The 23865-nt window shown below is 31.3% G+C and overlaps 1 protein-coding gene across 1 annotated transcript; it reads left to right on the forward strand.

The window, feature by feature from the left end:
• Positions 1-3886: 3886 nt before the first annotated feature.
• On the forward strand, positions 3887-23591 carry LOC127704292 (uncharacterized). The gene is made up of 11 exons (XM_052208300.1): positions 3887-4192; positions 8163-8284; positions 10952-11004; positions 11751-11814; positions 12904-12983; positions 15883-15939; positions 16983-17064; positions 18389-18513; positions 18923-18983; positions 19666-19944; positions 22817-23591. Exons 1-11 carry the CDS (start codon positions 4164-4166, stop codon positions 22963-22965), a joined length of 1101 nt encoding a protein of 366 aa, XP_052064260.1. The 5' UTR covers positions 3887-4163; the 3' UTR covers positions 22966-23591.
• The last annotated feature ends 274 nt before the right edge of the window (positions 23592-23865 follow it).

Here is a 23865-nt window from a genome sequence, read left to right on the forward strand (position 1 = left end):
TTCATTGTGTATGATTTGGGTCTAGAGTGATACTTTAATTTTTTTAATAGTGTAAAAAATACAACAGAATAATACATATGCCAACTCGCTAGAAATTTAATAATGGAGTAATACTAGTATAAGGAATTCTTCGCTTGGTGAACATATATATACTGAAACAATCTTTTCTTTCCCGCCTTGCTTTAATAAAAGCGTGGGAAATCAGTTTGTTTTAGCTAATCTGTGTAATCTTTATATTTAATTTTGCTTTGATTTTTACAATACGATTATTTATGTTTAAATGACTAAACAGCTTTAATTCACTGTACAAAAATGGGTTTCCCATTGATTGGCATATGACACTCACAATAAGGTTAAAAGTCTTTTGTTTTTCTTGATCAAAAGATTATCTCAGTCAAAAACTCTCATGCAATGATTATACCCTTTTATATATATATATATATATATAAGTGCCTATAAATAGCAGCACATGACACACAAATCTATGGGAGTGTGGATTAATCAGTACAGAGATTAATTCAATTACACAAATAAAATTATAGATTGCCTAACAATGTAATTTTAACACACTATTTAGTATGTAAATATAAGAATGTTTAAAATATTTACAAAATGATGAAAATAAACGCAATATTTCGCTAGACTAACTAGCTTTATCAAGCGTGCATCTATCCAGGTGAAATCGGATGTAGATGATAAGAAACTTTTGCAGCTCAATGTATATGTTGCACTTGAATTTAGCTGCCTTGAAAATAATACATAATTTGGATGAAGTTCAAGATTTTTACAAAATTGGTAGTTGAAGTTAGCAACGTCCATTGGCCAATATTACAGGATAAAAAGGACGATGCTGTGTACTAAATTATTCTTTATCTTTCCTGTATCTTTTCTCATCTTTTTCGTTAAGACCATCAGGTTCTAAAGTGTGGAGTTGGTGGATCCAAAAATTTTCTCTTCTCCTTCTCTCCGTGGTGTCCCACTCGGTGTTGACTTCTATGATTTGGAAGGTAACATTATCAAAAGAATGTTTCGTTGAACGAAGATGTCTTGTGAGAGGACAGTTTTTGTTGGTTTTGTACCATGAACGATGGTTATTGAGCCGAATATTAAATTTGTCCATTGTTTCTCCCACATACTGAATGCCACATGTGTCACATGTTAATATATAAATTGAGTTCTCCGTTTTACAGTTGGAATTTGAGTAGATGGTATAATTTTGTTTAGTAACGGAGCTGATGAAAGAACTGCTTGTATTGGCAGCTTTACAACACAAGCAGTTCCTTCGACCACATTGTTTGTAGCAACCGGGAGATGGAGTAGGCTGCTTTGCTAATACAGATGTCACTAATTTGTCACGGATGTTTTTAGGTCTTCTGAAGGCCATGACTGGTGGTGAGGAAAATACTTTTTTAAGATTTGAATCATTTTCTATAATTTTCCAATGCTTCTGAACAATGGAAGACACATTTTTAAAATCAGGATGGTAAGTGAGTACAAGGGGTGTTCTGTTAGCTGCTTTATTCTTATCTTTATACTCTAGAAGTTCTTGGCGACTAGTTTTGTTTGCTCTTTCGAAAGCGCTATCAATGATGTTGTTATTGTATCCTCGAACAACTAGATGTTTACGTAGTTGTCCTAGTCTAGCATTTTGCGTATTTTCAGTAGAGCATATTCTCTTGATTCGCAATGCCTGGCTGAATGGGATGCCACGGGAGCAGTGTTTAGGATGGCAACTTTTAGGAGAAAGGAATTGATGTTTGTCCGTTTGTTTGGTATGAAGGTCCGTTATAATGGTTCCGTTTTTGATGTAACTCGTAGTGTCGAGGAAGTTTATTTTCTCCATAGATGATTCATATGTAAATTTTATTGAATGGTGGAAAGAGTTACAGTGTCCTAGAAATTCATAAAGATGTTCTTGTGAATCTGTCCATTTGAAATCAATATCGTCAATGAATCGGAACCATGATAAGGGCTGGTATGGAGCACTAGCCAAGAGGCGTTTTTCAAGTTGGCCCATAAATATGTTGGCATATGACGGGGCCATTTTTGTGCCCATACTAGTACCGTCTATCTGGAGATAATGTTTTTCATTGAAACTTCTCTTTCAATGAAAAACATTATCTCCAGATAGACGGTACTAGTATGGGCACAAAAATGGCCCCGTCATATGCCAACATATTTATGGGCCAACTTGAAAAACGCCTCTTGGCTAGTGCTCCATACCAGCCCTTATCATGGTTCCGATTCATTGACGATATTGATTTCAAATGGACAGATTCACAAGAACATCTTTATGAATTTCTAGGACACTGTAACTCTTTCCACCATTCAATAAAATTTACATATGAATCATCTATGGAGAAAATAAACTTCCTCGACACTACGAGTTACATCAAGAACGGAACCATTATAACGGACCTTCATACCAAACAAACGGACAAACATCAATTCCTTTCTCCTAAAAGTTGCCATCCTAAACACTGCTCCCGTGGCATCCCATTCAGCCAGGCATTGCGAATCAAGAGAATATGCTCTACTGAAAATACGCAAAATGCTAGACTAGGACAACTACGTAAACATCTAGTTGTTCGAGGATACAATAACAACATCATTGATAGCGCTTTCGAAAGAGCAAACAAAACTAGTCGCCAAGAACTTCTAGAGTATAAAGATAAGAATAAAGCAGCTAACAGAACACCCCTTGTACTCACTTACCATCCTGATTTTAAAAATGTGTCTTCCATTGTTCAGAAGCATTGGAAAATTATAGAAAATGATTCAAATCTTAAAAAAGTATTTTCCTCACCACCAGTCATGGCCTTCAGAAGACCTAAAAACATCCGTGACAAATTAGTGACATCTGTATTAGCAAAGCAGCCTACTCCATCTCCCGGTTGCTACAAACAATGTGGTCGAAGGAACTGCTTGTGTTGTAAAGCTGCCAATACAAGCAGTTCTTTCATCAGCTCCGTTACTAAACAAAATTATACCATCTACTCAAATTCCAACTGTAAAACGGAGAACTCAATTTATATATTAACATGTGACACATGTGGCATTCAGTATGTGGGAGAAACAATGGACAAATTTAATATTCGGCTCAATAACCATCGTTCATGGTACAAAACCAACAAAAACTGTCCTCTCACAAGACATCTTCGTTCAACGAAACATTCTTTTGATAATGTTACCTTCCAAATCATAGAAGTCAACACCGAGTGGGACACCACGGAGAGAAGGAGAAGAGAAAATTTTTGGATCCACCAACTCCACACTTTAGAACCTGATGGTCTTAACGAAAAAGATGAGAAAAGATACAGGAAAGATAAAGAATAATTTAGTACACAGCATCGTCCTTTTTATCCTGTAATATTGGCCAATGGACGTTGCTAACTTCAACTACCAATTTTGTAAAAATCTTGAACTTCATCCAAATTATGTATTATTTTCAAGGCAGCTAAATTCAAGTGCAACATATACATTGAGCTGCAAAAGTTTCTTATCATCTACATCCGATTTCACCTGGATAGATGCACGCTTGATAAAGCTAGTTAGTCTAGCGAAATATTGCGTTTATTTTCATCATTTTGTAAATATTTTAAACATTCTTATATTTACATACTAAATAGTGTGTTAAAATTACATTGTTAGGCAATCTATATATATATATATATATATATATCAGATGTTACAATTAGTGTTGCAAATTAATAACAAGAAGTCATAAGATCAAATATACCGAGGTTAAGCTTAATTTCTAGTTCATATAAAGTTGGGACAAAATTCTTAATTTACAACTTTTGATCACTTTTGTGTTAGAAGTATTTGGCGGGAGTTTTATTACTTCCCTTGCTAAGTAACTCCGCCCACAAACAGGTGCCCGAAATGTAAATATAAACAACGCGCCAAAAAATACAATGACCAAACAATGTTTCGACTGTACTATATTTAAATTAACATACATACTTGTAGGAAACAACCAACACATTAGAATAAACATTAAATTTCACTGATAGGATTATATTATTCTGGAGCTGATAAAATTTGAATTTTTGTAATTCTGTCATTTCCGGGCGGGCGGTGAAATTTTGAAATTGACAATTCCTAAAATAGCAATGCATTGATGATCTTGATAACTGTGGAATCTTGTTCAAGGAATAATAATGGAAAAAGCATCCCGTGCTATTAGAAGGTATACATGTTTGATTTCTTTACATCTAATTCACCGTAATGATAAAATATTTAGCAAAACAAATGTAACATTGCAAAGGGGGTAACTGGCAGTGTCACTGTCAGCATCTTATTGTTGTCTGATAATAATGTGTATAGTCTCTTTACATGCGAAAGTATTTGCTCATGTCTCGGAATAGTATACTATTATGTCCCATGATTGTGTTATGTAGTGAAAGGGGACCGGGGAAAAGGGAAAAAGGGGGGGGGGGGGGGTAATCCCATTTGGGAAATTTATGTATGTAGTGTCAGATTTTTTGACAAATAATAAACTTACTCATATATACACAATGTAGCTACATTGTGTACAAGTATATTAACTCAAATTAGAGTCAACTAGATTTGACAAATATCTTAACAAGGATTTGTATAGTGAGATTCTCACTATACAAATCCTTGATCTGATGCATCTATGACTAGTTTTGGTTACATCTTCATGATCTTCAGGGGCGGATCCAGCCATTTATAAAAAGGGGGGGGGGTTCCTTAACCCAGGATAAAAAGGGGGGTTCCAACTATATGTCCCCGTTCAAATGCATTGATTGTCAAAAAAAAGGGGGGGGTTCCAAAATTTATTTTCATAAGACTTACTTTTGATTATATAATTTCTTTCAAAAATATGAACATAATCAATTTCTCAGAAAATTAAGAACACAATCAATTAGTGTTTATAATGAAATTATTTGACTTGATGTGAATTATTTGAAAAAAAACTTTTATTGATTTTGCTAAAGCATTCAATACAGTTTGGAGATGTGGTCTTTGGTCAAAACTCCTTTTACATACAGTGAATGGGAAGATGTATAATACTACATTTAACATGTATAAAAATGTCAAATCACAAATTTTCAGTGATGGTGATGGTGAATATTCAGATTACTTTCCATGTAATGTAGGTCTATGACAAGGGGAAAATTTATCTCCTTTACCTTTCTATATTTATCTAAATGATTTGGAAAGATTTTTTCAGAACAAAAATATAAATGGTTTGAAATCCTTATCAGATCAAATAGAGAGCAAGCTAAATATGTATTTAAAACTGTTTGTTATATTGTACACAGACGAAACTGTACTTTTGTCAGAAACACAAGCAGATCTACAAATACAATTAGACGCTTTAAAAGAATATTGTGATAAATCGAAATTGAAAGTCAATGTCAAAAAGAGCAAAATCATAATTTTTTCTAAAGGTAGACCACTACAGTTATTTTTAAATATGCTGATATTGTGTTAGATATTGTTGAAGAATTTACATATCTTGGTGTACTATTTTCAAGAACAGGAAGTTTCACAAAAGCGAAAAAGTCACAAGCTGAGAAAGCAACAAGGGCTATGTACAATATTTTGAAAAAGGGGAGATAACATAATTTGAACATTAAATGTCAACTAGAATTATTTGACAAAGTAGTTAAGCCAATATTACTGTAAGGATTTGAAGTCTGGGGAATGGGCAACACCTCTGTCATAGAACATGTGTACCTTAAATTTTGTAAACTACTGCTTAATCTAAAAAAAAGCGACTCCTGACTTCATGATATATGCGGAACTTTGTCGATTCCCACTGGATATTTTTATCAAATTACGAACTATTAATTATTAGGCAAAGCTTGTAACCAGAGAAAAAAAAGAAACTTCCTGTTATTCTATACATGTATATACAATCTTGTTACTGATAGTTACACAATGGAAACATAGCTTGGTGTAAGAATGTAAAATTTGTGCTTGATAATTGTGGACTATCAAATATATGGAACACTAATTATTTTATCAGTAAAAACTGGTTGTATGATACTGTTAAATTAAGATTAACTGACCAGTTCAGACAGACATGGTATGCTACTTTACAGAACTCTCCAAAAGCTCTAAATTATAAATTATTCAAAAACAGTCTAAATTTTGAAACCTACTTTCACATTCTAGATGACAAAATTATTGCTTCTTTTTGTAGATTTAGAACTTTAAACACAAAAATACCTATTGAAGTTGGTAGATGGCAAAATATTCAGAGAGAAAATCGTATTTGTCCTTTATGTAATACTGGTAATATTGGCGACGAGTTTCATTATGTTTTAGAATGTTGGGCAATAGATGAAAGTAGACAAACACTGTTAAAGCATCATTTTGTAAACAGACCAAATATTTTAAAATTTCAAGATCTTATGAATAGCAACAACCCGTCTGAACTAAACAAACTGTGCAAATTTATACAATAATTATTAAATGCCTAGAATCTCCTGGGTAACCACTTTATGTCTCTACTTTACATTTGTACTTACATTTTATATTATGTATGTTAATTTATTTGTATGTGTCTCTGTACCATTGTACATTGGTTTATGAGAATAAAGATATATATATATATATATATATATATATATATATATATGAAGAATTTCCAATTGATAATATTGCTTGGTGGAATTAAATAATTTAAAAATTAGTAAATTACGCCACAAAAAGTGGTGAAGCCTGGCCTTTCGTTGCCTTTCAAATAACTTTTTGGCCAAGGAAACATCTCTGTTTCTGCTAACACTGCCTAATCTAAAGATTTTTTTAAATTTTAGAACAATCACTATTAAAGCCAAAATTTCAACTTATAGGATTATAGTATTTTGGAGCTGAGAAAATTTGAATTACATTGTATTGAAATTATTAGAAAAAAACTAAATTTGATGGTATTGGTAAATGAAAATGATCATTTATGCATGCAGACTTTATTATACAGGAATCAAACTTGGTAGATGCTTTAATAAGTTGTTTATTGTGGAATTTTATAAGATTTCTGTATTGTTTACTACAGGAAATAAAAGGCATTGTAGAATTTAAATCATCCCTATAGCATGTATAGTGAAGATTAATACTATTTTTTCACACACAAAACCATAACTTAATCTCCATTTAAAAGAAATATATTTCCTGTGAAGATTTTATCACATGCAGTGCACAGCAACAATTGTTCTTTCTATGTTTAAAAAACTTAATGATCACCTAATTAGGGTCTTCCTGCTGAGAATGAAACAATGGTTCAAATGTAGAATGAGACTCAGTCTGACCATGGAAGTGCATACATTGTACTATATTGACTACTTTACTGAATTGTTATAAACTAATTTTAAAATTTGGGATCAAATAAAATTACATTTTGGGTATATTTTATGAGACAGCAACCTAGGGACAAAAAAAAAACAAAAGATACATGATGTGTCTAAATAACAATGTTAACAGACTCACTCATTTGTGATACATTTTACATGTACATGTATTGTGATGTTAACATGGACAATCTGACACCCAATTTTAAAGCAAAAACAAACAATTCCAAAAGAATTTCATAGATCTACTGCCTGTGACTACATACATTGTATAACTTTGAACAATCTACAGCTTTGCCCACAGATAATTAACAATGTGCACATAAAGCAGATGGTTTTTCTTTGCCTAGTTTCACATATTGTCTGTATTTTTAAAAAGAAAAGATGTAAGACACAATGTGAGTGCATACAAAACAAATTCTAATAAAATAACCAGAAGATATCTTATATGTACAAAAAGTGGCTCTTTTCACAAAAAGTCTTTAATATAAGTAAAACATCTTGCAGTGTCCTAGCAAGCCCAAAATACAGACTTGTAAGTACATGTGCTTATTTCAGTATAACTTCAATTTTAATCCTTACCATAGTTTTTTTGTGAAAAAAAAGTTTCTGAACCTTAACTGCTGTTCTTCATCTTGTTAGTTTCTGGAAGGTCCAAGTGATGACTTCAAAGGTCATATCTTATGGCGAGGTGGAGACAACCTGTAGCAATGATTTACATTTGATCAAATGAAATTTGAGAAAATAACTAACATCCAACACTTTACCTACTATCTTATTTATAGGTAGATTTATTTATTTATTTTCTACAAACACAACAAAATCATTATTTATTTACAGAAGTGGAACAAAGTTACTGTCCAGTCTTGGAGATGGAACTAATTCCGATATGAATGTTATGATCTCAGAAGTGAAAAATTTACGAAATTCTGTCAAATCACAAATAAATGCTGAAACTTCTGGTAAATATGTTTTTGTATTTTCTTCTGTGTTTTCTGTATATGCATATATGCAGTGGTGTACAAATGTAGATTTTGTATGCTTAAGCATCAACCTTGTATCAACAAAGCTCTTTTAAAATTGGCCCTATTTTCAAATATTTGTGAGGATTATGCCTGCAAAAAGTACTAGTACATGTATGTGAAAATTAAGAATATTTCTAGGTACTTATACATTCCTGCCTTTCAAATGTTAAAGTTTTTAGCGTTTCTGATGAAGGTAAATCTAGAAAAGCACTTCAGCTGCACAAAATTATAAAGTGTTATTTTCATTTAAATGTCTGAATGATGGGTCACTAGGATTAAAAGGCTTAAGGATGGAATGATGGGTCACTAGGATTAAAAGAATTGCTTCAGGATGTACCACCTCTCTAATAAGATTATAGGATTTTCTTAAATCTAATCCTAAGATTTACCGTTACATGACCTTCATAATTGTAAAAGAACCCTGTTACTATGTAAAATACTCCCATTAGGTTATAGGAAAAACCCAGGAAATCAAAGGTTCTAATCAGAGTGACGTTAAGACATTCTGTTACATGTACAAATGTATATTGGAAATAGAACTGCAAAAGTGTTAAAATTTGGTGAAAATAAATGATTTTTACTTGTTTTCATACTTTCTTACTTTACCAACAGATAAGAGATTTTTAAACATAAATTAGATATACAAAAAGCCATTGTTATGGTCCATATTTACATAATAGTAAATATTGATGGCCTTGGAAAACCATAGATTTCACAATTGGCTCTTTATTTCAATAGTTTTAAAAATATCTGTTACAAAAAAAATTCAATAATTGCCATTTTAACTGCTGAAAACTTTTGAGTTACTAGTATAACAATGTGTTAAGTATATAGATACAATGGATAAGCGTGGATTCTTGAAAAAGAAACCATGAGCCCGGAGGGCGAATGGTTTGTTTTTCATGAATCTACGCTTATCCATTGTATCTATAACTTAAACTATTGTGTTAATTTCTTTTCAAAATTAAAGCCTTTTCCTAATTAGAAGGTATTGTAAGAGAGTTTAAATAACCATGTTATCGTGTCCAACGATGCATTGATAAATCTCAGATCACAATTAATTGGTTAACAAAATACAAATATTACACTTCTACCTTTAAAGATCTTTATATTATCAGGCATCTGAATATTATCTATTTTTACAAAATAAGACAAATTCGAACTTATTTCTAATAAAATTGAGAATGGAAATGGGGAATGTGTCAAAGAGACAACAACCCGACCAAAGAGCATATATAAAGTATATATAATAAGAATGTTACCGAAATTTCTAGCACTCTAGGCACATCACGATTTTCTCGCATAGGAATTTGCGAACAAACATTTGTAAAATTATGCAGTAAAACAGATGAAATCATACTAATTTATACAACAAAAATTGACAAATAGAATGTAATCATTTTTGTTTCAAACATGTGAAATAGCCAATAATCATTCAAAAAATAAACGATAAAAATCACTATTATTACAAAAATATCCACTATAACATGCAAAATTAGAAAAAAAAACAGAATAGGGAGAACAGAGATAATACAGGGATTCAAACCTAAACCGACAAGTCCCTATCTTTTAACTCGTTGATTTTAAGCATGCTAACCTCGCGGCTACCAACTTATACTATACGACTGCCCATTGTGTATATATAAAGGTACAACCCCTGTGTGATCGTTGTACATTTATATATATATAATAGACATCTAAGTTGTAACCCATTGGTAGCCGAGAGGTTTCGTCGATGTGTTGATGTCAGTCATTCATAATAGATTTCAAGGAAGGGTTCGATTCCCAGTGAGGGCATATACAAATTACAAAAAATAAAGTTAAGTTTTTAAATTAATTCCATTAGTGAACAGAAATCAGTAAATTAGCCATTTCAAACTTAATGAAATTAGACACACAAAGGAAACAATTGAATATAATTTGGTGAGTCCATTTCAGCGGCAGATTTAGGAAGCGTTGATTCTAGAAAAAGAATCCACGGTAAATGAATAGGCTGACGTCACCACAATGGTTTAAGTGAAGCAAGTACATGTTTGATGTGGTTTTGTAAGAAATATATCAACCTTCTACTAAGTCTATGATATTATAAAATCATTCCAGTATGTTACAAATGTAGTATATTACTAACAGTATCAGAAACACCACTGATCGTGAAAATGTTTAATCTTATAAAATACTGCCAAGTATAAGCAGAAAATTGGAAAATGTGTTTTAACACATCCATCATTTTTTTTTGTTTATTTATGTATACATGTACATGTACATGTATGTATTGGTATTTGTATTTAATTTCTAAAAATTTCTGGTCGGACCATGTCGAGAAATATTTTAACAGTACAAGAAGCATTTTTCTTTCAACAGCACAATGTAGAGATCAAAATAAAGAATTTGATGTTCAGTATAAAATCAACAATTTTCAGGAGCTAGTTTGACAATGCATAATCACTATAATAGTAAAATTTTCTTGATTGTAAAATATATATAAAATATCAACGAGTTTAAAGGAAAGGCAGTTTTCAAGCAAAATCAGATCTGCCTAAATGGTAGATGTCACCCTGCATGTATATTTCATCTAAATAAAATATCAAAATAACTTTATTTTAGCATCACAAGACATGTTAAGATGGTCAGCTAATGAAGAAAACAGGGCAATACAGGTAAAATAGTTTACTGTTCATATCTAATTGAGATACATTTGTACAACATGTACAATGTACAAAATGTATATTACTGTCCCATATTGCAAAAAGGTTTGTCCCTTCATAATACCAATAGGCTATAGCCAATATAAATGTTTTCAAAGTTGCATTTAAAAAAAAATTATAGATATCTCTAAACTGATTAATTTGTGAAAAAAAATTATGCCATTGTTATTGAAAGGTTTGTTGCAGTGTAATAAAAAAATATTCTCACCATCCAATTTGAGTGATTGACCGTTTTGTTTTAATAGTATACATGTACTTGATATTATGGAAACTTTATACTTTTCCCCTAGCCTGAACCACGACTTGTTAGGAATTTGTTTATTTAAGGTTCACTTATTTATTTTGTATTTGTTATGAATTTTGGCTGAGAAATCGGCAAAGATAAATTTGAATAGGTAAAGGTGTTGAACAGGTCATGCAAGATACTTTGCACTGTTAACACCTTTGTTTAATTCACTAATTTCTAATAAAAAAGTGTGTGTACCAAGCAAGAACATGATAGCTATTTTTCATTTCGTCCTTCTTGTTTTTCTGTTAATGTCAGCTGTATCATTAGACTTTCTATACATTAGAAAATAATTTATGCAAAATATATGGAAAACTTTACTAGCATTATTAAAAAAAACATAGTTAACCATATCAAATTATAATTACAATTGATAAAGAAACATGAATAGACTTCAACTTTTGAATTTTAGGATGTTTGTAATCATATATCAGAGTTAAATCTTCAATGGACTGAAGCTCAAAGGGAATTTAATGGTGAGTTTTATATATATGTTTAAATTAATTAATTTCACGAAAAGATTTCCTCAACCATTTTGATGCATATATAAATATTGTGATATTTAGAAGATGATTCAGATAAACCATACAGACTAAACCTTTTGTACAACTGTCCTTAATACAAATAATCCACAAAACATTTCATTTTCATACACAAAAGTTACTAGTGAAAGATAACAGAACAATGTGGAATAGAAATGGAGGGGGAGGGGCATGATTAAGCTGTGTTTTGGCCGATCACTTGTCTGTACTGTGTCCTTGCCGACATTATTCCATTATTCAATAAGGTAAACAAAATGTTTAGTTTTTTATGAAGTGTTGTTGTAGGTCTTATTTGTTTTTACATTATTTTGTCAGCCTCTATAGGACTTGTGAGTTTTTACATTATTTTGTCAGCCTCTATAGGACGTGAGGTTTTACATTATTTTGTCAGCCTCTATAGGACTTGTTAGTTTTATCATTATTTTGTTAGCCTCTATAGGACTTGTGAGTTTTTATATTATTTTGTCAGCCTCTATAGGACTTGTGAGTTTTTACATTATTTTGTCAGCCTCTATAGGACTTGTGAGTTTTTACATTATTTTGTCAGCCTCTATAGGACTTGTGAGTTTTTACATTATTTTGTCAGCCTCTATAGGACTTGTGAGTTTTTACATTATTTTGTCAGCCTCTATAGGACTTGTGAGTTTTTACATTATTTTGTCAGCCTCTATAGGACTTGTGAGTTTTTACATTATTTTGTCAGCCTCTATAGGACTTGTTAGTTTTATCATTATTTTGTTAGCCTCTATAGGACTTGTGAGTTTTTATATTATTTTGTCAGCCTCTATAGGACTTGTTAGTTTTATCATTATTTTGTCAGCCTCTATAGGACTTGTGAGTTTTTATATTATTTTGTCAGCCTCTATAGGACTTGTGAGTTTTTACGTTATTTTGTCAGCCTCTATAGGACTTGTGAGTTTTTACATTATTTTGTCAGCCTCTATAGGACTTATAAGTTTTGATTCCACCAATTCTGTCTGTTTTTTGAAATGTAGATTAACATGTGATATATATTTTGTTCAGATCACTTGAAGGACTACATGAAGATGCTGGAGCTGGTATTAGAAGGAGAGAAACATGTGAAAGAAGCAAAAAATAATCTGGTAAAATATTCAGATCTTTAATTTTAGGCAGCAGTATGAATATAACGACAGTCATATTGTTTTCTTACACTTGTGTAAACATTTTATGCATGTACAATGCACATATGTCCGGTTTAAATGTTATTTTCAATATAAATTTAGTAGAGATATATATGTGTTTTTTGCTAATGACACATACAGCAACTCGTCCATTTCTTAGAAACTGATGGTCCTATATCAATAATATTCAACTGTTACAAATCTTATAAATAAAAATGTTTAATACCTTACTTAAAAGACTTGCTCTAATTTGTTTAAAAGTGACCTGGTGACCTGAGACATTTTTAAAAGCAACCTTGTGATCTTAGGGGAGTACCCTACTTGAGCACCCTATTTGCAGTTTTTTGGTGTTATTTTAAAACAAACATGACAAAGAAAATCAGAAAGAGATTGATTTTAAGATTTTTGAAAGGAAAGAGACAAGCAATTGTACAAAACTCTTTAAGTTATAATACAAAAAAATCTATGGCTATATACATGTTTGCTGGCCACTTTTTTTTTCTCGGAAAATCAATAATTAGGGACATTCCTGACATGGTTTATGTTTGTATTAAGAATTTGTATATATTTAGAGCTTTCTGTGAAGATTTAACAAAATTCCATAAGGTGTTTGTTGCATTTGGAAGTGTATTCATAAAAATATATACAAGATGCAAGATCTATGTATGTTTCTGCATTATTGCACATTACTTAGGAAATCCATTTGTAACAATAAGAGTACAGTTACTATTTATTTACCTGTCAAAAAATGGGTCATTAATCATAGGACTTTTTATAGTCTTATTAATAAACAATAAAACAAAAAGTTAGTTTAATTACTAATTTAAATGCTTATTCAATTATACTTATGATTGACATCTGACCGACAATTAAATGGGAATTTTCATTATTTAGACACTTTATAAATATAGAAAATATATGTCATTGGTAAACACTTTCAAAAGTAACGATTTAGTAATTTTTAAAATTAGAACTTGTTAAATATGGAATAGCTTGCCAAGTATTTTAGAAATGTGAATAAATTTGATATAATTAACATGTTTAAGAACTGTATAAAAAATCCCCCTAAATTAGAGCTTTCAAAAATTGCACAAAAGTAAAATTGACTAGTACAGCTGGCCTTGAACTCATTTTCCCTTTCAAGGTTTCATGTGTTGAGTTAAGAATAAGATGTGTTCCTCAGGTAACATTATATAAAGTGTCAGAAATATCTGGATTGGTTGTGAAGTTGAACTACATGTATTTCATTAGGCCTTGTCTTCCTTTTTATGCTCAAACTGTTAGATTGATAAATATAAGTTCATTGATCTTTATAGATTTGGTGTGTTGGAAATGCTTTTCTGAATAAGGTCTTTTATGGGTTGTTACAAATAGTAATATTTGATATGTAATTGGTTTCAAGTAGTTATGCCCCATCTATGATAGAAGGGTCATTAGGTTTTCTGATCTGTGCATCTGTCTCATATATGAGGTTAAAAGTTTTTGGTAAAGGTAATGTAAATTCAGAAATAATTTCGTGCATTTATTATTGTGTGATTTTCGAAGAATGGACAATAATACGAGATTAATTATTGTGATTTTGGAAAAATATGTGTGCATATATATTATGTATTAGATATGAGAATGAGAGTTCTTATTATTGCGATATTCACACAGTCGCATTATTCGCATTAATAAAAACCTCGGAATAATTTCTGAATTTACAGTAGTTTACAATAGAGGTGTAGTCACATCAACTTACTTTTATTATGATGTGAACTTTTATAAAATATTATACCAAACTATGTCCATGTGAATATGGCTGTTAGTATTCTATTTTGATTTATTTGACATTTGTCATTTCAAGGCCTTTAATAGCTTACTATGTGGTATGGGTTTTGCTCATTGTTGAAGACCATACTGTGACCAATAGTTGTTAACTTCTACATCATTTGGTCTTTGGTGGAGAATTGTCTCATTAGCAATCAGACCACATCTTTTTTATTTTTATATGGAAATGGGGTAATGTGAGTGCCAGGGTCTCAATATTGCATTGTATCCTATATGGACACATATTCTTGTTTAATTGTCATATGGACATTAACATGACCTCATCACACTACATTAGTCAGGTTAAGTTTATTCCTCATTGATAAAGTCATTAATGTTTGGTATGTGTATTAGTTGTTAGGAGCATCTATTATTTGGCATGTCTTATAAAGCCATGACCTCATTTGCAAGTCCCTTTATTCAAATCAAATTTTCAGAATGAGGACATAAGTAATTATACATGACGGGTCAACATGACGGGTCAACATGACTAGGTATGTGGATTGATTGGAATATATGTCTTTATGACACATGTCTTTTGATTTTGACTTAATACTCTTGCTTCATCAGTAAGGTTAAGTTTTAAGTATTATGTATATTTCTTAGCAATTGTATATACATGACGGGTCAACATTATTGTGTATATTGTAATTCTGTACTTTCTGACAAAAACAATTATCTTTGACCACCTTGTATTCTACGTCATGTATATCGTTTCAGATCACCTGAGTTCACCCATAGTTTTTGGTAGTGTTGTGTTGCTCATTCTTTGGTTTACTGACGAGGGCTGTTTTGTAGTCTTTTATCTGTTTGTCTTTTTTATGCTCTGGCCGTAGGCGACAAGGGCATTAAGTGTAACCCTTGACCTTCCGTCTTTCCGTCCTTCTGTCCCATTTTCGTTGCACAGCTTTAGTGGGGGCATTCGTGTCCTTAGACACATTCTTCTTTTTTTTGCAATAATATTGCATAATCTGTATAAACCCAAAAACTTATTGTCACTTTTGATTTGAAATCACATTGTAGTTAACCATCAATCTGTATATTTTCAAAGGATAATTGTGAAAATAAAGAAAAAGATTACCAGAAAAAGTTGAAGAAAACATGTAAGGTAAAGTATTAAATTTGATTTAATATTACCCTTAAAGATGGGGCTTTCATGTTATAGTGCTGCCTATTTGTTAGTCAATACACATCATGAGTACATCATGATCATGATATGAAGTTTGCTTTGACCAATTGAAACTAAAATACTTACTGGACAGGAGGTTCCTTCAAGGCAAACTAAATTAATTTTTACAATTTTGACATAACAGAGTTTTAAAATAGACCCAATTTTTGTTCATGTTTGATACAAATTGGAATTATCCGTTATTCCGAATTCATAATTTGAGAACAATGAAATACTTTCTGAGTAACAGGTCCTCATACACATAAAAGGACATTTCATTACCTGTCTGATGGTGACTTCAGTTTGTTTTATCGTAAAAGTTTTATTCAGTCTTAAAAGAAAATTTCTGGAATCCGTACCAAATTTGTGGGATTTACTGCATAAAAAAGAACTCTTTTAGGTGTCCTGTGAAGGTCTTAAAAGGGGCGGTTAAATCTTCACTATGTTCATTGTTGGATTTCATGGCACCTTGTACAATATATTGAGATTGATAGTGAAATGTTTTTAAGGGCAAATTTTGCAGTAATGCTTGAAAATGTGACACAAGCTACAAGCTGTGCATTATTGTCAAATATTTCTAAGGAATAGGCCTACAAAAAATATGTGAAAACTAAGAACTTTTGAATAAGATTGGATAAGATAAATTACAAAATAGTTTTTGAAAATAAAGATAAAAAGTGGGGTCACCTTACTTTATTCTTTTATTCTTTTATAAACAAATGTACAGTAAACTTTTCTATCTTTTTATGTAGGTATATATATATATATATATATATATATAAACATAACAAAATAGAAAAATTGAATGTACATTCTTTTACAAAATTGAATTATCTGAGTTATCTCCCTTGTTAATCATGAAATTCTTTGTTTTGATAAAAAAAAAGGCTCTAAATGAGATTGAAACATGAATTTAATCATTTAAATGGAAAGGCCAACATTAACATTAAAATGTGGAGTCAAATATATATTGTATTTTGAAGAAGGGTTCTGTGGAGGAGAGGATGTCCTTTGAATCCAAGGTTACACAGGCACAAAAATCAAGAGATGTGGCTTTGTTAGAAGGTAAGTTTATGTTATATATCTATAATGTAAGGCCAAAAATCAAGAGATGTGGCTTTGTTAGAAGGTAAGTTTATGTTATATATCTATAATGTAAGGCCAAAAATCAAGAGATGTGGCTTTGTTAGAAGGTAAGTTTATGTTATATATCTATAATGTAAGGCCAAAAAGAATATATGTTTGTTTATTATGGTTATATCTGTGAATAAAGTCCTTTCAATTTTATATTGTTTTAATTATTTTATCTGGTTCAGCGATTGGGGTCATCATATGATCACAATTTGCAATGTTTACTGCAGTTCAAAGATAGAAATTCAATCTTAAAGTAGAATTTTCATCAAAATACTCTTATACCTTATTACAATATGATTTACTTAAGATATGTTGTGTTATTTACACAATACTTTTGATTCTAATTAACATTACATTGTCTATTTATGGGAATTTTGTGTCAAGAATGATAACTTAATCATTCATTTTCAAAAAGAAAAAAATAGGGATTGTTGAGTAACATTAAATACACACATATATTTTTTGTTGTATTATGTTCAATGATGTGTATGATATGATGTGCAGTGATTGATGCTGTGCAAGAAATGATCCAGCATTCAATATGGCCACCATTGGTTTTTAATTATTTAGTCCTTATGTTCCAATACATAATTCAGACTGCATAATTTTTCATTTAAATTCCTAGCAGCCACCAAGGGGTCTAGATTTTCATAGGACTCTTTTATTAATAGAACAAACATTTAAATACAGGTCTAAATATTTTAGAACTTGAAATCTGTATTATATTCATGAATTAGCATTAACATTTCATTTGTTCAAATGTTGATGATACTGGTGTGCATCCTTATTTCCTAACTTATTGTGTCTTCTTGTGTTTTGTATACTGCTGTTTGTCTTCTGGTCCTTTTTTTTTTGTTGCCAAGGCATTGTCAGTTTTATTTTTGACTTATGAGTTTTAATGGCCCTTTGGTATCATTTGCCTTTCTTTTATAATATAAATACATTGGTCATTAGTAGCTTATGAATTTTGTTACACATGTTTGACCATGTTAAGAAAAAGCGATAGGTTATGTAAAAAATAAAACCACCAATACAGAACAACCCAAATATTGTTAAAAAATACAGATATGTGATAAATCTTGTACAACAAAAACTGAGACAATCTAATTGGAATTATATATATATATATATATATATATAAATATTAACATGGGTGTAAAATTAATTTATCCTCAAACAATTCAGTTACAGTAATGAGGGTCTTGAAAGCATTCTTACTCAGATGTGTTTTAACTTTGTGTCCTTTTTTTTACAGTTTGTGAAAAAGTGAGAGAAAATGAAGCAGTTAAAATGATACGTTTGAAGGAAGGTTTGACAAAAATATCTGAAGCCTATATGATGATGGGGAAAAAATGTTCCATACTGTTTGAGGCAGAAAGGGTAAGTTTAGCTACAATTTATGTATAAGAATAAAAGGTTTGCTACTTTATGAAGAAATGTGCTATTTTGTAACAGAATAACAAGGATTTTTCAAATTCATTTGCCTGTCACCTTTTTCAAAGGAAGTGTTTAAATAGTTTTGAAAAAAAGTTAAAATTCTGGGACTTTAATAGTAAACAGTTATATGAGATTCCTAGAATGACAGATTTTTATTTGGAATTGTTTTAAGGGTAAATGTTTCACTTGCTTTCTATGTAAGTTTGATTGCTGAAGTATATGGTAATTCAAAATTATTATTTACATGAAGATGTTATCCAAGTAAATACATGTGAATAATGTATCCCCCTAAATTGGCAACCAGAAATATTACAAGGTTTATATAGTATTCACAATTATACCTTTTTTTCAGGATGTTGCTAACCTGATACCTGATGTACATGGACAGAATCTTGAAGAAATTAAATATACAGGTTTGTGAACAAATTTGAACATGAGTATACTATAGTGTTCTTGGTATTTATGTAGATTTAAGCACTTGAAGTTTGGCTGCAAAGTTGACTTTCTTTTAATCTTCTCTAAAATTGAACATCAATAGAAATAAGTTTTAAGAATTTTTTATGCCCCTGTTGTCACCGGAGGGGGCATTAAGTGTTACCCTTGTCCGTATGTACGTCCCGCAATTGGTTTCCGTTCTCTAACTTTAGTTTGCCTCAACCAAATGTTATGAAACTTATACACAATGTTTATTACCACAAAACACAGGTCAAATTCGAATTTTGGTGGCGTCACTTTTACCGAGCTTTGCCCCTGTATAATGTTATATGCAAGCAGGGGCATCATCTGTGTCCCATGGACACATTCTCCATTTATTTCTGTTTAAAATCTTATTTACATCAAAATTGGCTGAACCCTTTGTATTGAAATTTACATATTTGCTAAATCATTCAGGTCTTTTTCATAGGTAAAAAAAAATTAAATTCTGTTCTTTTTCACAGTGTGTAACATTTTGATATAAATAACTACTTGGATTTTCTTCATTTTATGTCCCAGTAATTCAAACACAATGTGAAGACATTATAAAAAAATAATCTTCCACTTAACTGTATTGTATGTGAATTCATGACTGTTCTTGATATGCATAATTCCTTTCAGGTGCACTCCATTCCCAAGCATTTGTAAAAAGGGCTAAAGAAAAAGTACAAGCATATAAAGTTAAACCTCTGAGAAGATCTTCAAGTCTTCCAAGACAGTCCCAGATATGTCGAGAGAGATGCTCACCTTATGAAACACCTGAACACTCACCTAAAAAACATTCCTCTAGTGACTCACCAAACAAGTCGTCAATCAGTAACTCACCGAGCAAGTCATCTATAAGTGACTCACCAAGCAAGTCATCCATGTGTGACTCTCCAAGTAAATCATCAATGTATGGTAAGTTTGCACAGAAATATGCTTAAATTATAAAATCAGCTGTCATTACCACAGGATAATTTTAGAATTATTTTGTTTTGATTTGGCCAAAAAATATTTTTTTGTGTTTTCTGTCACCTGATGAAAAAAATAGCACAGTTACAAAGCAATGGGGGAATTTTTCTAAGGTGTAACAAATTTGATGTACAGGTCACTTAATTGATTTAATTATAAATGCAGACAATTGCTAGGGGGAAACATGTTAATGTGTAAAAAACAGATTTTATGTCTATTGCTCACCAACTTGAATGACAATACTATCTATTCAAAACATTAATACATGCTTTGAAACTATTTTTCCCACATACGGGGTAGGTCATCAGTGGCTGATCCAGAAATTTTCATAAGTGGGGGACCACTGACTGCCTAAGAGGGGGCCCGCTCCAGTCATGCTTCAGTGATTCCCTATATAATCAATCAAATTTTTCCCACAAAAGGGGGGCCCGGGCCCCCCTAAATCTGCCTCTGGCCATCATATAAGTTTTAAGAGGAGTTACAAAAGGCAGGATTTTTACTGTATTTTGATAATTTGGTATGATTCTATTGATATTCCAACTTAAATTTTTTGTGAGGCAAACCAAGATCATATTTTACATCTGTATAAAATACAACATCTATGACTGCACATGCTATCTGTAACAATGCTTGAATAATGCATTGAAAAACAAACGAAAAGCTTTGATATTACTTTTGATTTCATGGTTGTAGCATAAAAATGTAATTATAAGAATTGAATGCTTCTTTTTATAATTTTGTAGGGTTGTAAAATAGTTGATGGTGCACACGTTCTTAATATGAAGCCCTTTTGTGCTTCATACAAAATGTGCTTCCGTCAACTTTTTTACACCCCAATAAAATTATAAAAAGAAGCATTCAATTCTTAAATTCAAAAGAAGTGAATCATGAATAAATGGAATATCAAAATTTCCAATCCGACCATAATGTTTTAAATAAAAAGAGGCTTTTGTTATATGTCAATGAAACAGAAACACAACAACCTGTTAACCAGGGAAGACACAGTAAGGCCTTTATTCATGGATACGGACCATGTTATAAATCAGTCATTCAAAGTCTGAATTAACATGGAATAGATTCAACAGATATGACAAATATTAGACACACTCATCAATTTCTCATTATACATAAAACATGAAGAGGATATGACACACCTTTTTAAATTGTTTTTCTACTGTTTGTGCTTATCTGTCTCTATCTCTTGCCTATTTGGATTTCAGTGAAATTCCTTACTGTCAACTCGCCATGCTGAATACATATTACAAACAATTTACCTGCAGAGATTTTACCTATAGAACATACATTGTATGAGTTGTTTTGGTTGGGAGGAGTTTCATTTTATATGTTGATTTTTAGCTCACCTGGCCCTTTGGGCCAAGTGAGCTTTTCTTATCACTTGGCGTCTGGTGTCTGTCGTCAGTTGCCGTTGTCCGTTAACTTTTACAAAAATCTTCTCCTCTGAAACTACTGGGCCAAATTTAACAAAAGTTGTCCACAATCATCACTAGGGTATCTAGTTTAAAAATTATGTCCAATGACCCCGCCTGCCAACCAAGATGGTTGACATGGCTAAAAATAGAACATAGGGGTAAAATGCAGTTTTTGGCTTATATCTCTGAAACTAAAGCATTTAGAGCAAATCTGAAGGGGGTGGGGTAAAAATGTTCATTAGGTTAAGATCTATCTGCCCTGAAATTTTCAGATGAATCAGACAACCCGTTGTTGGGTTGCTGATCCTCAATTAGTAATTTTAAGGAAATTTTGCAGTTTTTGGTTATTATCTTGAATATTATTATAGATAGAGATAAACTGTAAACAGCAATAATGTTCAGCAAAGTAAGATCTACAAATAAGTCAACATGACCAAAATGGTCAGTTGATCTCTTAAGGAGTTATTGCCCTTTATAGTCAATTTTTAACAATTTGTCGTAAATTTTACAAAAGTCTTCTCTTCTGAAACTACTCTGCCAAATTTAACCAAACTTGGTCACAATCATCACTAGGGTATCTAGTTTTAAAAATGTGTCCAATGACCCCGCCCACCAATCAAGATGGCCGACATGGCTAAAATAGTCCATAGGGGTAAAATGCAGTGTTTGGCTTATATCTCTGAAACTAAAGCATTTAGAGCAAATTTGTCATGTGTAAAAATGTTCATCAGGTTAAGATCTATCTGTCCAGAAATTTTCAGACGAATCAGACAAGCCGTTGTAGAGTTGCTGCCCCTGAATTAGTAATGTTAAGGAAATTTTGCAGTTTTTTGTTATTATCTTGAATATTATTATAGATAGAGATAAACTGTAAACAGCAATGATGTTCAGCAAAGTAAGATCTACAAATAAGTCAACATGACCAATATGGTCAATTGACCCCATAAGGAGTTATTGCCCTTTAAAGTCAAATTTAACAATTATTCGTAAATTTTTGTAATCTTTTACAAAAATCTTCTCTCCTGAAACAACTGAGACAAATTTAACCAAACTTGGCCACAATCATCACTAGGCTATCTAGTTTAAAAAATGTGTCTGATGACCCTGCCTGCCAACCAACATGTCAGACATGGCTAAAAATAGAACTTAGGGGGAAAATACAGTTTTTGACTTATATTTCTGAAACTAAAGCAAATGTATAACGGTTGCATTATTTCATGCATCAATTGTTAATCAAAATATTTGGTGAGCGACACAGGCTCCTTGGAGCCTCTAGTTCTTTCTTCTTAGCTGGATTACCTTCAGCAGTAGTATTGAAAATTTGATCTAATCACTTCACAATTGCATTTTGTCACTGTTAAACTAGATTTTCTCATTAATATTTACAGAGCAAGATTCTGATCCACCACCATACCACACAGTTTACCCCAGTATCTATCCCAGCCTACACTTCATCACCAGTAACCGTGACTACAGTCAGAACCAATCAGATCACAGTAACAACTCTTCACCAGAGACCAGCATTTGTAGAAAGTAAATGGACAAAAGAAGGATAATTCACATTGGTGCTAATATTAGAATGTAGATTATTAAAGATTGTTTCACATAGTATACAAATGTACTATTAGCATGCACTGAAATGATGTTAATTAATTATTTGTAAGCTTATAAGGGCTAGGCACGAATCAAAGTAGCCGCGAAAATAAGTTGGTGTATAGTTCATTGTATGAAAACAAGATATTTACCATTTACCGTTTCCATTTTCAATTTTATTTAAAGTCATAGTTTTTAGCTTATATTGTTATCCTTGAAGTTTTTAGTTTAATGTATGGCTTTGGGCAAACATATATTTATATCCCAATAAAATAGATATCTTTAGATGCTTTGATAGAAGCAAGGTACAAGTGTCTTGGAAAGGACCACTTTTCATAAGCCAAAAAATTCATACATTTGAAATTGATTAAATCAACTGTAATGAATAATAGATTTCATAAAAAAAGAAATTTGAAATTTTCTTTGTTTGTTTTCAATTATATACTATCTCTGCTGTAAATTGAGTTTTTACAGCCATCAAATTTAAGATTGATGGTCACAACTATCAAAAAACAGTTCATTTATCTCTTTAAATTATACAGTTTGTTAAATGAATTCAGACAAATTTTAGACCACTTTTTGTCTTATTATTTTAAAATTATTAGTGTATAAACATTTTTTTTAATTTTGTCAAGATATCTAATTGTTAAGACAAATGTTGACCATGATTTGTCCTTTTATTTTAGAATTATTAGTGTATGAACATTTTTTTAAATTTTTTGTCAAGATGACTAATTTTTTAGATGCATGCATAAGTTGTTATTTTTTTTATACGATTGATTTTATGCCAGGTATATCATTTTTTATTCCCTTCCTACCATAGTAACTCTATCTGGATACAGAT

This window comes from Mytilus californianus, unplaced genomic scaffold, assembly GCF_021869535.1.
Source record: "Mytilus californianus isolate M0D057914Y unplaced genomic scaffold, xbMytCali1.0.p SCAF_6, whole genome shotgun sequence".
NCBI lineage: Eukaryota > Metazoa > Mollusca > Bivalvia > Mytilida > Mytilidae > Mytilus > Mytilus californianus.

What these genes read in the sequence shown, in the direction of transcription:
- LOC127704292 (XM_052208300.1), top strand. Translation starts at nt 4,164, where the DNA reads ATGGAAAAAGCATCCCGTGCTATTAGAAG. An exon ending in GCATCCCGTGCTATTAGAAG is followed by an intron (nt 4,193 to 8,162) that starts GTATACATGTTT and finishes ATTTATTTACAG; the next exon opens with AAGTGGAACAAAGTTACTGT. An exon ending in AATAAATGCTGAAACTTCTG is followed by an intron (nt 8,285 to 10,951) that starts GTAAATATGTTT and finishes ACTTTATTTTAG; the next exon opens with CATCACAAGACATGTTAAGA.